The 14,153-nt window shown below is 45.3% G+C and overlaps 2 protein-coding genes across 2 annotated transcripts in view; both read right to left on the bottom strand.

Moving 5' to 3' along the window:
* Positions 1–13,307, bottom strand: part of cops8 (COP9 signalosome subunit 8) — a 23,309-nt gene extending 10,002 nt beyond the window's left edge. Inside the window, exons 1-5 of the mRNA XM_017719358.2 lie at positions 13,143–13,307; positions 12,313–12,383; positions 12,183–12,231; positions 11,021–11,153; positions 874–981 (exon numbers count right to left, since the gene is read on the bottom strand). Coding sequence (XP_017574847.2) covers positions 874–981; positions 11,021–11,153; positions 12,183–12,231; positions 12,313–12,383; positions 13,143–13,211 — 430 coding nt within the window. The 5' untranslated portion in view covers positions 13,212–13,307. The remainder of the gene's footprint in view (positions 1–873; positions 982–11,020; positions 11,154–12,182; positions 12,232–12,312; positions 12,384–13,142) is intronic.
* Positions 2,991–4,435, bottom strand: trim63b (tripartite motif containing 63b). The gene has a single exon (XM_037539679.1). The coding sequence runs from the start codon at positions 4,334–4,336 to the stop codon at positions 3,305–3,307; it is 1,032 nt and encodes a 343-aa protein (XP_037395576.1). The 5' UTR covers positions 4,337–4,435; the 3' UTR covers positions 2,991–3,304.
* Positions 13,308–14,153: the final 846 nt, after the last annotated feature.

Below are 14,153 nucleotides of genomic sequence, written 5' to 3'. Positions count from 1 at the left end.
GCTAGTAGCTGATAATGAAGTGATGCTCTTTTATTAGAGGGTCTCATTTCAGAGGAAGATCTCAACCACTGCCCTGTAGCTCAGGAACAAGGGGCAGCGCTCCAAAACAAGGGGTAGGGGTGAAAAGGAGAAACGGGACTGAACTTCAGCTCCTGCTGGATGTCAAGTATGAGCATTAAGAGCGTGAAGGAAAGGAGACAAACATAATTAAACACAACAAAAAAAGGGAAAAAAAGCAAGAGAGGAATGTGGGATTGGTGGCGGGTCTACAAGGATGGGAATGAGACGGAAAGAAACGGAAAGACAGAAATCCAAGAATCTGGAACCACTCTATTACAGCCCATTTTGGTTTGTTGTCTTTAAGTGGGAAGAGCACTTTGAACTCAAATGAGAACAGAAACTTCATCTTCTACCACATGTAGCGTGTAGCCTGCAGCGAGAGGCCTGGTGACGGAGCAAGTTTAAGAAACTGGGGAAAATGTAAATGAAATTCTGATCCTCCGCATTAAACACAGCTACACATCACAGAAAACACACCCCGCTATGCTGACACGATACAACTGCTGTTTACCTTCATATTAAAACACTTAAATCAGATCCTTGATCTGACCCGGTGAAGGACTGACCTGCATTAAAAGGATTCCAAAGATCTGTTGGATCACACGATTGCCTTCATTCATTAAAGCCTATAGAACAGTCAGGGTGGTCATGATCGTTCCATCAGTGATTGAGGGCTCATCTGCATATTGCAGCCTTCTATGACGTCAGTCCCATAAAAAGCCAATACTGTGATAAACAATGCATTGTGCAGCCCCATCATCCAGGATGGGTCCTCCTGGTTGACCTGTGAGCACTTCTATGCAAATATCTTACCCTTTACAGCCTCTTCAACGGAATATCCCACAAAAGAGGCAAAATCCTCTGCGCTGATTGAGGTGTAAGCTTGGGCTACGAGGCCATATGCCCTCCTGCGCGTAGACTCTAGGAAAAAGGAAGGAAAGCAAAGATTTGACAAGAAGCAGGTGACTTTAAAAGCCCTTTAAACTAAACAAAAACCCCTGCACAACCCCTGTGGTCTTTAAGGGAAAAGAATGGAGAAAATCTCCATGAGAAATGCAATATGACAATTAAAAAACAAAAGAAAAGACTTGTTGGGGGGTGGGAGGTTTTGGGGGTCAGGGAATCCTTGTATTTATCCTTGTACTTTATCTTGAGATGAAAGGCATAAGATGAAAAGCTGAAAGATGAACATGAGTAAACACGTTATGGTAATATAAAATTACTGTGAAAGGTAATTAAGTGTATTCAGATGACGGGGTTCATCACCCACACAATTCTGGGTATTTTTCCCCAAGACTAAACAGAAATTTTAACAAACACTGAAATGTTTAGCCGTGTCTGCCATGTGTATGACTGCTGTATTCAGTATGCTCAACATTCAGCCCAACATCCCTCAGCGCTAATTTAAAACTGCTCTAAAATACACGGACCGCTCACAAAGGTTCACTCATGCCAAACAAAGACCAACGGCGATGCGTGCGTTTAGTTTGATTGTTGGCTCCCAGGATGGCAGATCTTGGCGCGATTCACTGCCAACAGCCGCTACTGATTGTTTCAGCACCCAGCATTTTAAAACATGGCAACACAGCTTGTTTACTAACATTTCCTTAGAAGCGATATTAAGAGCGCTGGCGATGGGATCATCGCTGGAGGGGAGAACAGAAGAGGAAAGCAGAACGTCTGAGTTTGACTGGACTATCGTGTCCCATCATTATGGACAAATGTCTAATATGTCTAATAATGTCTAATAATTTGGTGGTGCTAGCACATCAGCAGTGCATAACGGAGGATTTATCTGAATAAAAAGATGAAATCGGCTCTTTATAACAGACACAACTGCTGAACGATGACTGCAGCGACAAAACGTCTAGACTCCTCATCAAAACCCGCTTTCTTGCTCGCTGGTATTTTGCCGATGGTCGTTGTATTGTTATGAACACTTTGGCCAAAATCAAAACAGGAGAGGTTTTAAATAAAGGAAAACAAAAATGCCCTGACACATGCGCCGGCTCATGACTGCCCTTGTTCCCCCAGTTCCCTTCAGGCTCCACGATGTGTTAACTAAGTCCTGCAAACTCCTCAGCTTCATATGGGTGACATATAGTTTTCCCTCATTCCGTTGGTGTTTCTGGCCCTTTATAACCGGACTTCTCTGACAGTGTTGGCTATAACACGGTCGGTCCAAAGGGACTTTTTAAACACGTTCCCTGGTGATTATTTTAGCAACATTCAGGCAGACGGATCGTGTGTTGGCCAAACATGACTAAAAGCCTGGCTGCACACTGACCTGACCCCTCTTTAGCAAGCAGCAAGAGTTGCTGAGCAAGGCAGCAGGGAAGGGGGTGGGGTTACGGCCTATAAACAGCCTTTTCTGTCCGTCCTAGGCCGGCATACTGTTCCAAGGTCTCTAGCATATCTCACACTCCTGCACTTTAAAAATAGCCTGCTTCCCTGCTTGTGAAAGGCGAGCTGAACAGACGGCCATGCTTCTGAAGACCGAGCACTGAAGGTTTTGTTCTTTGTTTAGTAGCTAAAACAAAAGATCACATTTCTTTAACAGACATAAAACACGCGTGTGTATTAAATCTTAGATAACAGTTCAGTAATGAAAAGCATAACGCTGCCGTTGGAAGAAAAACAAGTTATTCATTTTTTGACATATCAAAGGATCCGTGTCCCTTTACATAAAATTTCATGATGAATGGATCAAAAGAAACGGGCCAAAATGACTTGGAAAGACATCCGGTTCCACTGACCCTCATTAAAACTACAGCAGGTTTGTTTCTTTCTCCTGTAGTTACCATTTTGGAGATACAAGGTTTTGTTCCGACAATAGCAATGACAAATGATGCCAAAACAGTGACGAACACTCCACTTCAACATACAGCAGTGACTTCATACTGAAGTCCAGGAATAACAGGAATACTCCGGACGGACAGGTGTTCCATTTATTTGTGCAAAGAACTGAACATACAGATTCAAAATAAACAGTCAGAATATATTCAACACCTAAAAATCCACAAACAAGCTAAAAAATACAAAAGTATAAAAACGGCACCGATACACTCTGAATAACCTCCACACCACGGGGGCGTAACTATCAGCGCTCAGACTGCTTAGCAGCACCACATCGTAAAAGCCCTCAGAAAACGTCCATTACTCGTCCTTCAAAGTTCTTCATCTCCAACGTTCCCCCTTCAGGCCCTATAAGGCGCTAACTCACTAACTACCGTACAGCTCCAGCTCACTCCTCTTCTTCCTCCTCTGCATCTTCGTATTCTTCATCATCGTCGGCTCCGAAGTCCATTTTGGACAACAGTGTCTCTACGTGTTCCGTGGACAGGGTAAAATGGTCCATTCTCTCAAAACCAGGCTCGGGTCTCTCCTCGGCCAGCGAACTCTTGGCTGCGTCCTTTGTCTGTGCGATGAGGCCCCTGGACGACTGCAGAAACTCAGCGGCGCTGCTCTGTTCGAGGGCATGCACCGCGGTATCAGTGAGCTCCGTGCCCGCCTGTAGCCGGTCTCCGTAACGCCTGGCCAGCCCCCTCAAGGCTGCTACCTTCTCGTCCTGCTCTTTGCCAATACGCTCCAAGAGGGCACCCTTTCGTTCCTCCAGAGCTGCGTAGAGGGAATCGAAGCGCTCGCCCAGCCTTTGCTTGGCGCGCTGGCCATTATCCTGAACAGCTTTGCAGGCCTCCTCCATCTGATTCAGCAGGGCCTGCAGCCGCCCGTTGCCTGCAACCAAGGCGTCGATGGCGTTACTTAGCTCACCCTTCTGGGCCTGGTAAACGCTAGCAAGAGGTGACACTTCACAGTCCTTGTGCTGACCGAACACTTTGCACATTGAGCAGGTGGGCACCTGGTGGGTCACACAGTAAATGTTAACCTTCTCGTCCTCATGTTCCTCGCACATCGGCTCAGATGTCTTAGGCTTTAAAGGAGGCTCCGAGGTTCCACCTCCACCTTCTTGCTGCTGTTTGTATATATCGATAATGTTTTCCACCAGAAGGTTTCTCTGAAGTCCATGTACACCATGGCGATCAAGAACCACCTCGAACCGGCAAGTGGGGCACCTGAAGACACCACCAGAAAATCGGTACGGGTTTCGAGAGTCGTACAGGTCACTAGCACATCCACGGCACAGGTTATGCTGACAGGGAAGGATCACCACAGGCTTGGTGAACATATCTAGACAGATTGGACAGCTAAGCTGTTTCTCCAGACTCGACATCGTGTCTGGAGAAACAGCCAGGGAGCCGGTCCTTTGGATATCCATTTCTGTGACCGCTCTGGGAAAGTAGCTTCTTCTCCTGCCTTCAGTGTCACTACTCCGCACACGTGTCCTTTCAGCTGTCAGATCTGCTGGCTGCACAGTGGCCCAGGCTTTTATACAATCCCCTCGCAGCTGGTGACACTCAACCCCCCCCAGCCAATCAGGCCACACATTCTTCTTAGCTTGTTTTCAAGTCTGTTTTCGGAGAAGCACCCCCCCCCAAACCTCCCACGGCTTCCATTTGTCACATCATGCTCTTCACCATTCCCAGTGACACAATCTCAATGAGGAAATGTCAGAGCCGTGATAAACAAGGCCTGTGTGTTGAGTAAGAGACACGGGTCTGTCTCCGCACTGTTTACCCTCCACTGCCCTCATCCACGATTCACCCCTTTACACTGACCACTAACACTAACCTGGCAACGCTCAGTTAATGCTGATCCGCTCCGATTTCAAGATGCGCTACTACTCATGCTTCGTTTACAGTATTGCGCTCTAGTTGAAGCGTATCAGACTGTAAGGTACAAATTACGAAAGCTGAATATATGAATATTAAATATTACAGTAATATACCAAGATTCACACACCTGGTCAGTCTGATCAACATCTATATTAAATGTGCAAGGCCTTGGTCGTGTTTGTACTGTCGAGCAACTTGTTTGTGTCCCAGCTTTGCACTTCGTACTGAGAAAGTTTTACAGCTGCATGAAGGAAGAACTATATTTAACCCCTTTCCTTGATCTGGGCGGGTCAGGCGCAAACTCAGGGGATCAAGTGTGGCTCTCGCTGAAACGGCAACTGGAAACCAGGACGTGTCAGTCAGAAAAACGACACTCATTACAAGACATTTCACCATTTTATATTATATTATTATATATATATATATATATATATATATATATATATATATATATATATATATATATACATATATATATACATATATATATACATATATACACACACACACACACACACACACAAACACACGCAGTGAGTTTATCACAATATAATAATGGTGGCCGTTTACATGGATACACCCAAATAAACTGGGAATGGTTGGTGATAGGAACTTCCTGTTTGTGGCACGTTGGTTTATGGGAGGGGGAAAACTCTTCAAGATGGGTGGTGACCATGGCGGCCATTTTGAAGTCGGCCGTTTTGGACTTTAGTTTTTTCCGTGGGAAGAGGGTCGTGTGACGCGTCAGACTAACTGAGAATTTCACTAGAAAACCAGTGGTGCGCTTGGTTTTAGCGTCGCTTTATTCTTTCATGAGTTATTTACAGGTTTCTGCCGTTGTGTTGGATCGTCAGCGCGGCCTCTTCTCCCGCTCTTCCCACACCGACAGCAACGCCGCAGAAGGAATGCCAGCACAGGCTTCCAGTATCCGTAGCTTCAGGTGCTGCACATCTCGTATCTCCACAGCATAGACAACCTGCCTTCAGACCCCAGAGATAAAGGAAAAAAGGTGGATCCAAAACGGCCGACTTCAAAATGGCCACCATGGTCACCACCCATCTTGAAGAGTTTTCCCCCTCCCATAAACCAACGTGCCACAAACAGGAAGTTCATATCACCAACCATTCCCAGTTCATTTGGGTGTATCCATATAAACGGCCCACCCCATGCATCAGAATAAACTCGTATTCATAAATCAAATAAACAGAAAAATAAACAGTAACAGGAATTTCTCGGGTCCATATTTTTCCTGGACACCTTCACAGCCGCCACAGAGACTCGTTAATATCATCAATTATATCATGAGCTCAATTTACTGAGCACTGATTGGTCAAACCAGGAGCTGCTTTTTAACTACATATAATACTGGGCTTCCTCGAGGAGGAGAGGCTTGGAGATGGGTCAACAAACACACCAACGTCCAGAACATCACTGTTTATTATTTATATATAAACAAAGAACTGCTTTAATTCTTCATGTCAGACTTTCAACAAGGTGTTGGAAACGTTCCTCAGAGATTCTGGCTGGTTATTTGAGTTCCTGCTGCCTTTCTATCATCTGGAACCAGTCTGCCCATTCTCCTCTGACCTCTCACATCAACAAGGCATTTTCGTCCACACAACTGACCGCTCACTGGACATTTCCTCTTTCTCGGACCGTTCTCTGTAAACCCTAGAGATGGTTGAGCGTGAAAATCCCAGCAGATCAGCAGTTTCTGAAATACTCAGACCAGCCCGTCTGGCTCCAACAACCACGCCACGTTCAAAGCCCCTTAAATCCCCTTTCTTCCCCGTTCTGATGCTCGGTCTGCACTTCAGCAAGTCATCTTGACCACCTCTACAGGCCTGAATGCAGTGAGCTGCAGCCGTGTGATTGGCTGATCAGCTATTTGTGTTAACAAGCAACTGAACTGTACCTAATAAAGTGGCCAGATAGTGTGTATATGTATATAACTAATTAGTATTCTATAAATTCTGTTTATTCAAATATTAAGACTTTTCTCAGTAAATAAACACAAACTACACAAATAAATAGATTTTGAAAATGCGTCTTGGGTGCCAAGACTTTCGCACAGTCCTGTGTATTTATATAAATAAGTGCATTTTCCTCCTTAAACTCCTCCTTCTGACTTCCTGAGCTGGATTTTTATTTTTTGTCCTGCATGTTGAGGCCAGTAAAGTCACGAGGCAGGATGCCGAGACCGAGGAACACAACAAAAATGCTTTTCAACAACAATCACAGAAAGAGCCACTCCAACCTCTCAACTACAGAAACGCTGCCTCTAAAAATGAACACAGTTTAGGAAGCCTTTACTTTAGCACTGTGACAGTGGAGCCCCCTGCTGGCGATTCAGTAAACTAGTTTTGGCATCAACTACAAATACGTGGCTGACTGCCGACCCTAAAGGCTCCTATACAAACAGAGCCGCTTATCGCTTTATCAACACTTTGCAGTGCAGGAAGAGCCCAAAAGCTCAAAATAGCCCAAAGTGCTGATGTTATCGTCAAGAGGGAGTGAGAAGATGGGAACGAGGGCGTATCTGCAATTATCCTAATGTAAATCACACAAGGAGACGCAGAAACGGCTGTGCTCCAAATACTTCCTTTCTCTGCAGAGTGCAGTGAACACTTCCTGGCAGAATCTCTCTTCAGCCTCTCGCAGGTTAAAAAGTGTAAAGAAGTGCGATTTTTATACTTTTTGAAGTGTAAATATATTATTACCTGTAACCGATAAACTACTGGAGCAGTATAACGGTGGCATAACGGAGCTCAGCCTGCTGAGGAATCAGGCGGATTAGACTGACTAATCCTAGCAAGGCCAGACTGAACTAAGCCTAATTTAGAGTCAGTTTAATATTCTACGATATTTTTCAAATTGGATTATATTGTAGCGCAAGTTTGATCAAAGATGTGTGCCAGGCTCAGCACTGCGCTGGGTCATTATTAGTGGTCATACCTCAAAAAAACAACTAAATCTTACATTTTTGGAAAGGTGATTACACTAACTAGACATTTCCTCCAAACTAAAGCACTTAATTCTGGAAACGTGTGAATCAACCACAACATACAGACTGTCCACCCCATCATAGACACATTCAGAACACACGAGTGACTCATTATGGGTTATTTTTCTAATTAATATCAAAATCTGTTTCAATTAGGAAATCTACCGTAGAACTTATTATTAAATCCACAGCAGCTACACTAAAAGCTGCACTCTCCAAACGAAAACTGACAGAAAAAATGATCAAACATGTAAAACACAGTTTGGGGCAGATTTACTAACATTGTGCACCGTCACAAACAGGAGGGAACGTCTCTTCAGCGCCTGATCACATGAAAGATGTGGAGCTGCAGTTTCTTCACAGAGATGTTTAGGAGGTTCCCGTCAAAGCGCTTTGAACTTAAAGCGCACTTAAAACAAAAGTCCACCCAACAGAGTCAGAAGGACTCCGTATAATTAGTGATTATACAGCATCTCTAATTCTAACTCAAGCTCCACTCGTCTCCCAGCCCGAGAACAAACCTGCTTCAAACACAAAGTCAAATAATTACCAAAATACTAATTACAAGTACAACCCCAATTCCAGGGAAGTTGGGACATTGTGTAAAACAAATAAAAACAGAATACGAAGACTAGCAAATCCTTTTCAGCCCATATTCAGTTGAACACACTACAAAGACGAGATATTTAATGTTCAAACAGATAAACTTTATTGTTTTTTGTAAATATTCACTCACTTTGAATTTGATGCCTGCAACACGTTCCAGAGAAGTTGGGACAGGGGCGTGTTTCCCACTGTGTTACATCACCTTTCCTTTAACACTCAATAAGCGTTTGGGAACTGAGGACACTGATTGTTGAAGCTTTGTAGGTGGAATTCTTTCCCATTCCTGCTTGATGCCCAGCTTCAGCTGCTCAGCAGTCCGGGGTCTCCGCTGTCGTAGTGTGAAATGCGGACGCGTCAGACCACAGGACACTTTTCCACTCTGCGTCAGTCCATCTCAGATGAGCTCGGCCCAGAGAAGGCGGCAGCGTTTCTGGGTGGTGTTGATATGTGGCTTCGCTTTGCATGGCAGAGTTTTAACCTGCACTTGTAGATGGAGCGACGAACTGAGTTCACTGACAGTGGTTTTCCGAAGTGTTCCTGATCCCATGTGGGAATATCCGTTACAGAATGATGTGGGTTTTTAATGCAGTGCCGCCTGAGGGGTCGAAGGTCACGGGCATTCAGTGCTGGTTTTCTGCCTGGCCGCTTACCTGCAGAGATTTCTCCAGATTCTCTGAATCTTCTGATGATATTCTGGACTGTAGATGATGAAATCCCTAAATTCCTGCAGTTGCACGTTGAGAAACGTTGATCTTAAACTGTTGGACTATTTGCTCACGCAGTTGTTCACTAAGTGGTGAACCTCTCCCCGTCCCTGCTTGTGAACGACTGAGCCTTTCAGGGATGCTCCCTTTATACCCAATCATGACACTCACCTGTTTCCAGTTAACCTGTTCACCTGTGGAATGTTCCAAACAGGTGTTTTTGAGCATTCCTCAACTTTCCCAGTCTTTTGTTGCCCCTGTCCCAACTTCTTTGGAACATGTTGCAGGCATCAAATTCAAAATGAGTGAATATTTGCAAAAAACAATAAAGTTTATCTGTTTGAACATTAAATATCTCGTCTTTGTAGTGTGTTCAACTGAATATGGGCTGAAAAGGATTTGCAAATCATCAGATTCTGTTTTTATTTATGTTTTACACAAAGTCCCAAGGGTTGTGATTGTTAATCTCTCAATCTCCACGTTAATATCATAACTGAGTAACTTGCTGCAATAATCTCAAACTTTCTGAAAGGCTTTGCTTAATAGTCATTATACTGACCTACTAAAGCAAACTCTTGAAATTACCACTAAACATTTAATATTCAACTTTTAAGTTTCAATCTGACCCAAAATCACGTTTCGGCTGCGTCCCAAACCGCACGTTTCTATACTCGACGGTAGTGAATTCATTCCACACTTTTCAGTGCTGTAATATGCGGTTTGTGACACAGCCTTTTCCTCACACAGGATGAAAACAGGCTCCCAGACAAAAGTCTGCAAGTCAAACACGTGTTTGTGTTGCTTAGATGCCGATTACAGATGAGCTCCTCCACCGGCGTAACGTGCGGGTAGTTAGTGCGACGTTTAGTGGATTTTAGTAAATGTTTATTTTGCTAAAACATGAAGACAACGGGGTGAACAGACTCGTGACCTGAATAACATTTCAAGGGAGATTTAATTTAATTAAAATTTAATTTGAAAACAAAATGCAAAAAAAAGTCAAGGGACTGCAGTTTAACCTTCCCCATTTGCTTCTGTTGAAGTTTCAGGTCATTCTGGGATATTTTTCTAAGACTTTACTGTAAATTATAACCTGATAAGAATTGACATCAACTCCCAGAATTCATAGCAAACTACAGTAACCAACCCAATTTAACAGTATTTTACTGCAGTTATCTGCCATAAGAGTACAGTACTGGTATTCAGTGTGTGCCGTCTCGGGGGCAGGATGGACGTTTCTTCAGTGTTTTATGAATGTTTAGGAAAAAGTTGACCTCAAATACATTTTAATATTTTGAAATTGTATTAATTAATTACCACAACAGGGTTAATAAACTCCACCATATCCAGCTACAACCATAATCAGATGCCTGTGAGGAAACATTACAGTAGACCGAACCTGCACTCTACTGAAGGAGAACGCTGCGGGGGTCTCGGTGGTCTCGGTGTCACTGATCTAAGACTGAGTTTTAACATTTATGCTCTTATTTTTATCATTCAGGCAGTTACAGCACTGAAGATGATAAGGCAGGACCAAAATGTCGAAATGCTTCTTAAAGCAAACGGCAGGAAATATGTTCAGAAATATTTGCTCAACTTACTCAATGCATTTGGGAAACCACATTTTCCCAGCCTCTCGTGAAAACATGGCTATACTAGCTGCTATGAAATGTGAGTGAGCAACTATTAAACTTCACGCCTGGTTTTTAATCTGCATGCTGGGTTGCAGTCCAGGTGGATCAACTTGGTCATGAGCCCTTGGGCTACACCGTCAAAACCCTGGGGCAGTGTAAACACATCAGGCACCGGTCAGAGACGAAGTTAAACACACGGGAAATCCAAACAAACTAACACAAAAAAGCCTTCGTAAGTTCCAGCAGTCACAAACAGCCGAACCCTGTGATGTGCGGTACCTCTTAGAGACTCCATTACAGGCAGAATGGTTTCGGACCACTGGTAGGCAGCGATCGCGCTGTAGATTCCTGGGAAGTCCCGCTGCCAAATCCGCTGTCCTACGGCCCAAATAGCCGCCAGTTCTGGGTTTGCCTGCGAAGAAACGCTCCATTAGAACTTCACAACGTTTTAACAGTTCAGGAAATAACGTGTTGCACGGAGACAGACACGCGGCGGCGCCGGCACTTAAACGGCGAGGGCGTGGAATCCTGTGCCCGACACCACGGAGTCTGACGAGAGCCCGACGCTCGGAGCGCTCCGGTGTTTTTCTCGTGTTTTTGTTTATGTTTTTTCATCAACATCATATTTAGTACCGCAAACCGTGCCTGACGGTACCTGGCCCTTTTATATCCCTCCTGAGTTTAGCGTCGTCACGGTAACCACTGTCAACATTCCACTGGACGCTAACGCTAGCATAGCACATTTGTTGATCATGAATATGGAAATTATTACCATTATTATTGTTTTTAAATCATCACTATTACATTAATACTCCTACAAGTTTGCTTTCATGATGCCAATTATTACTATTATTCTTGTTTTCATAATTGCCATCATTACTACTAATAGTGCTGCTATTATTATTATTATTATGGCATTATTAATAGTACTGCTATCAATACTTCTGTTATTAGAGAGCTTGAAGAAGCTCTGCTGTTATCTCTCACACTTCTTCCACACATTTCTGCGATTAATACAGCCCGATCCGCTGAACGTACAGACTCCGTTCAAACTGCGTTCCGAAGGTCTCGGCGCTGTGACTTGTGCTCTGTATGTTTGGAGTCGATCGGATTGGCAGTTTTTAATAAAATTAAGTTTAAAATCCTCCCATAAGAAATGAGCGGTGGAAAGTTCAGAGCTTCAGCCCCCCACCCCCCCCCCCCCCCCACACACCACACACACCCCCCTGAGGAGTTGTTCACCTACACAGAAACACACCCTTGCAGTTCCTCCAGGAAATGCACGCCTAGTTATTAATATTAGTGTTGCATCATTATTACTTTTTTAATAGTTTTTATTGTGACTGTATTACTGTACGTCACTGTTCTAGCACTGTGCGCTGTCTAACAGACGAGAACAACATTCTATCACAAGAGAAACAGACAGACAGCCTGCGCTCACCGCCTTGATGGCCTGGGGAATCCGCTTCCAGAGGTACCTGCCGTTGTTCCTGCAAAGCACAACACAGTCTGGTTGAGACACACGGCCAGCTGATCAGGCAGAGGCGCTGAGGGCTGGTGTGAGATCTTACATGTCATTGTGGAGAAGATACAGAGCCAGCAACTGGGAGTAAACCTGCGGGGTCGCGATGCCACCAGGAGCCTGAAATACAAGACACCTTCATAGAACATCAGGGCGAAGACGGAACGTAGCTAGAACAGTGAAGAGAACATGCTTCGTCTTTATACTTTAACACGAGGCTGAGGGAGCACTAACCCTGCCGAGAACAGTCCGACAGAACCACTAGGATTAAAACCCGACGGGTTCCCTTTCTAACAGGAACTGGCTTTAATGGTTCCCAATAGAGACCACTAGTTTCCTGTAGGACAAATTTAGATCCCATTAGGAAACCATCAAATATACCGATCCAAACCAAAGGTACCGATCCCAGAACATCTGTTACAGGGGAATTCCCCCGAATTTCCCCCATAACTCAGTGTCAGGTGCAGTCAGAGGTCCAGACGTCTTTACAGTGGTGGCGATGGGAACCAGGCGTCGCCATGACTACAACACAGACACAGAACCACCAGAGAACCTGCACGAGTCTTCTGAGCTCATATGGAATGTCGATGATGGGAAACAGTGGAAAATCTGGAATAATGAGCTTCTCACTAGCCCAGCTAAGCTAAGCCAGCCCGGCTTAGCCGTGTTTCCCTCTGCAGCCTGCGGGTTAAACTCGGTTTCAGCGCCGCTGCGACTGAACTAAGCCGGAGCGGAGCGGCTGACCTGCAGCGTCACTGCGCTCCGACCCGGACTGGCCGACAGAGTTCGGCCCAAACGTCAGTTCGCTGTTAGCCCGCTAGGCTAGCCGGTTAACTGGCCGAGCGGTCTCGGGTCTTGCGCCTCCACCCACCCACCTACCTCCAGCTCCTGCGTCTCGCTCTGCTCCAGCAGCTTGCCGTAGTCGCCCATGGTCACGGCCACCGGCATCGCGCGCGCTGGAGCTGCTTTAGCCGCTAAACGATGCGCGAACGGGGCGGCCACTTCCTCACGGGCCCTCGCGCAGAGCGACCACACTACACTGACCCCTACCGGCAGGGATCTCGGCGCTAGCCAGTCCACAGTGAATGGGTTCATATGGCGCTTCAGAGTAAAACCACAGTTTATAAATGTTTAAATATTTTACTGTAAAAGAATAAAATCGTTCACTGAACAGCTTAAAACACTTTAACGCCGCGGTTCTATTTAAACTCGAGTTACAGGAGTTTAAACAGTGCCTCGTGACGTCAGAGAGCGCGAACAGCCAATGAGCTGCTCCGCTCGCCCATCAATCATCGCGCTCTAGCAGTGAAGCCCCGCCCCCTGCAGTCTGAGTGCTCTCGGCTGTTTTAGTGAAGCTCCTCCTCCTGTGTTTCCTCTATTCTGCAGTAAACGGGTTTGGGCAGCAGGGGGCGGGCTTTACTGTTACGGAGTTGCTTTTTCGGCAACCGCCGCCAGATGGTGCTGCAGTAACGCCACCGCCGTTTTGCAGACATGAGCTTTATTTCTGATGGTTTTGTTCCTAAATTAATTCAAGAAGAATAAACGAAGCTGTGAAAATGAACATTATTGGGCAAATTTCACACCGCTCAGAGCGACGGCACTGGTTCCTGACTCCAGGCTGTTCTGCAGGGCCTGGATTTTTAATGATGCTTTACTATAAACACAACAGGGCAACAATATAAAGAGCCTCAGTAAAACGCTGCACTGAGGGACGCACATACAGGTTTGGGGAGAATGGAACCGAAAAGCTACAGCAGAGCATCCGGTTTCTCAGAGACCACATTGGTGAAGCCGGTGTTTCAGAGGCCTGTGTTGGCCCAGCTCCACCTCCTGAGGACGGAGCAGCAGGTTCTGAGAGATGGCCCTCTTTAACTGCACATCTTCACCGTG

This window comes from Pygocentrus nattereri, chromosome 6 (assembly GCF_015220715.1).
Source record: "Pygocentrus nattereri isolate fPygNat1 chromosome 6, fPygNat1.pri, whole genome shotgun sequence".
NCBI lineage: Eukaryota > Metazoa > Chordata > Actinopteri > Characiformes > Serrasalmidae > Pygocentrus > Pygocentrus nattereri.
The sequence above is the reverse complement of the archived record's forward strand: the minus strand, read 5'-3'. Positions and strand labels throughout refer to the sequence as shown.

What these genes read in the sequence shown, in the direction of transcription:
- trim63b (XM_037539679.1), bottom strand. Translation starts at nt 4,336, where the DNA reads ATGGATATCCAAAGGACCGGCTCCCTGGCTGTTTCTCCAGACACGATG.